Below are 1,990 nucleotides of genomic sequence, written 5' to 3'. Positions count from 1 at the left end.
ACGAAATAGTCCGGGCGGCGCGAGAGAGCGGCGCTGGACGGCCCCCTGCGCGGCGGAGGAATCCCTGCCGGAACTGCATGCGTCTCCTTCCGCCACGCTCCGCCTCAGGCGGCTCCGCGTGAGGCGCAGAAACACCTTTGTCACTGATCCGGTTATCCTTCCGCGCGAAGCCATTGCGACAAACGGGGAGGAACTGCGCATGCGCGCCCGCCCGCCCCTCGCGCTGCTCCCCCGGCACATGGGGCGCGCGGGTGCATCCGGGTGCCGGCGGCGCGCGGGGCCTGCCGGGACGGGGGGCGCCATGGGGGCCCGGCCCGGGGCGCTGGGCCTTGGGGCAGGAGTTGCTCCTTTTGCCGCAGTCCGAAAAGCGCCGCTGAACGGTGCCCCGAGAAGGGGTTGCCCCAAAGAGACACAAGCACAGCAGGGCAAGGGCACCAGCAGTGAAAGGAGCTCGTTTTTAAACCATCTTGAGTTTTATTTACAGTTAATTTAACGAGCAAGTACAGTACAAAACCTTATGCCGGTCTATGCTTTCCTCTCACTTGACTAAAAATAAGGACTCTCACAGCCATGAATAATGAGAACTATTTTTACAATACAAGCAGCCTGAAAATTCCTGAAGACTCAAATTAGCAAATTTTGATTTCTGTGACCAATTGCAACTTAAAAAAAAAACAGGGCAACTATTCACTGAAACATTAAGGGTAATTAAGCAGTTAGTAGAGAACACATTCATAGTGTATTCCCAGGTAACTGCCATTTCACAAACAGAAAGTTCTTATTTTACAATTGTTCACCAAATGAACAGCAGGCATTTTATTCTGAGCAACCATTTTTCCCTGGCAGACATGCATGAATCCAACAGGCTACTATTTCTGATAAATTACATCTATAAAGAACGAAGAACAAACCGTTACAGGTCTCTCCAGCTGGATTCTAGAACTAGTGAAGATCACACCAGCCAACTACCTCAGCTAGGCATATTTCTCTAAAGCTTATTTTTCACCATTTACTCAGTCACATAACAAGTTTTAGAACTGATAAAAATTACTATATATATACATATATATAAAAGCTGTTTCATATTAACACAGCCTGCACCATGTTGTTTCTTATGCCAAACCAGGACGATAGTAATTAATGAGCCAAGAGTAGCCCAAGATGACTGCCATCCCAGGGAAAGGGAGTTTCCTAAGAAGTCTATTCATCTGAGTCCAGGTCACTGTCTCCTGCAATGGAATGAAAATCCTCGCTGTCTTCCTCATCCTCAGACAGATGGACCTGACTTAGTACGCTCGGCCCACAACGCTGCTCTTCTTCCTCTTCCTCTTCTTCTGAGATCTCGTAGCCTCCAATACTGCTGAAACTAGTGTCTCTTGTGTTGGATTTTGGGTCTGGTTCTTCATAGCTGCCATAGCTAGAAGAAAGAATATACTCTTATTATACTGGCATTTCAAATCAGTTGTTGGTATCAGAAATTCTATATGCAACATTTTTACTCCTGTAAAAGGTCCGTGAGTTGAAGTGCTTGTGAAACCCTTGGAAGCATTGGACAATTCAATCTGATCAGTGGCCAGTGTTGTTAACTAAAAAGCAGCTCTTCCAATGAAACGATTCTCTATCAACATCCTCACCCCATTCTGAAATACTCAGGGCAGAAAAAACAATCGGGAGTTCCCTGCTTGCTCCAGCACCTTCCATGTGTCACCTTTACCAGAGATAGAAAGGCAGACAGCACAGCAGTTACCACCAGAGCACAGCCCATTCTCTGCTTCTCTAGCATCTACTGCTGGCTATTGCCACGGTACTGGGCTGGGTGGACCATTTGCCTGACCCAGCATAGCTACTCTTTTGGGCAAGTCTTCTGTCTATTATGACAGTTTGCCTGTAAAATAATTTATTAGGCAAATACCAGTAACATTATGGGAGTGAATTCTATTAGTAAAAAAAAGAAGAGAGAATCTAATCCTAACAGATCAGTATTTTATCA

At 46.6% G+C, this 1,990-nt stretch overlaps 1 protein-coding gene across 4 annotated transcripts in view; it reads right to left on the bottom strand.

Moving 5' to 3' along the window:
- Positions 1-451: 451 nt before the first annotated feature.
- The window catches only part of TAF1 (TATA-box binding protein associated factor 1), a 38,747-nt gene continuing 37,208 nt past the window's right edge, over positions 452-1,990 (bottom strand). For all 4 annotated transcript variants that reach the window (XM_064518404.1, XM_026110976.2, XM_026110978.2 and 1 more), the window contains one exon: positions 452-1,417. In XM_064518404.1, coding sequence (XP_064374474.1) covers positions 1,201-1,417 — 217 coding nt within the window. In that variant the 3' untranslated portion in view covers positions 452-1,200. The remainder of the gene's footprint in view (positions 1,418-1,990) is intronic.

Source organism: Dromaius novaehollandiae, chromosome 11 (assembly GCF_036370855.1).
Source record: "Dromaius novaehollandiae isolate bDroNov1 chromosome 11, bDroNov1.hap1, whole genome shotgun sequence".
NCBI classification, from domain to species: Eukaryota; Metazoa; Chordata; class Aves; order Casuariiformes; family Dromaiidae; genus Dromaius; species Dromaius novaehollandiae.
The sequence above is the reverse complement of the archived record's forward strand: the minus strand, read 5'-3'. Positions and strand labels throughout refer to the sequence as shown.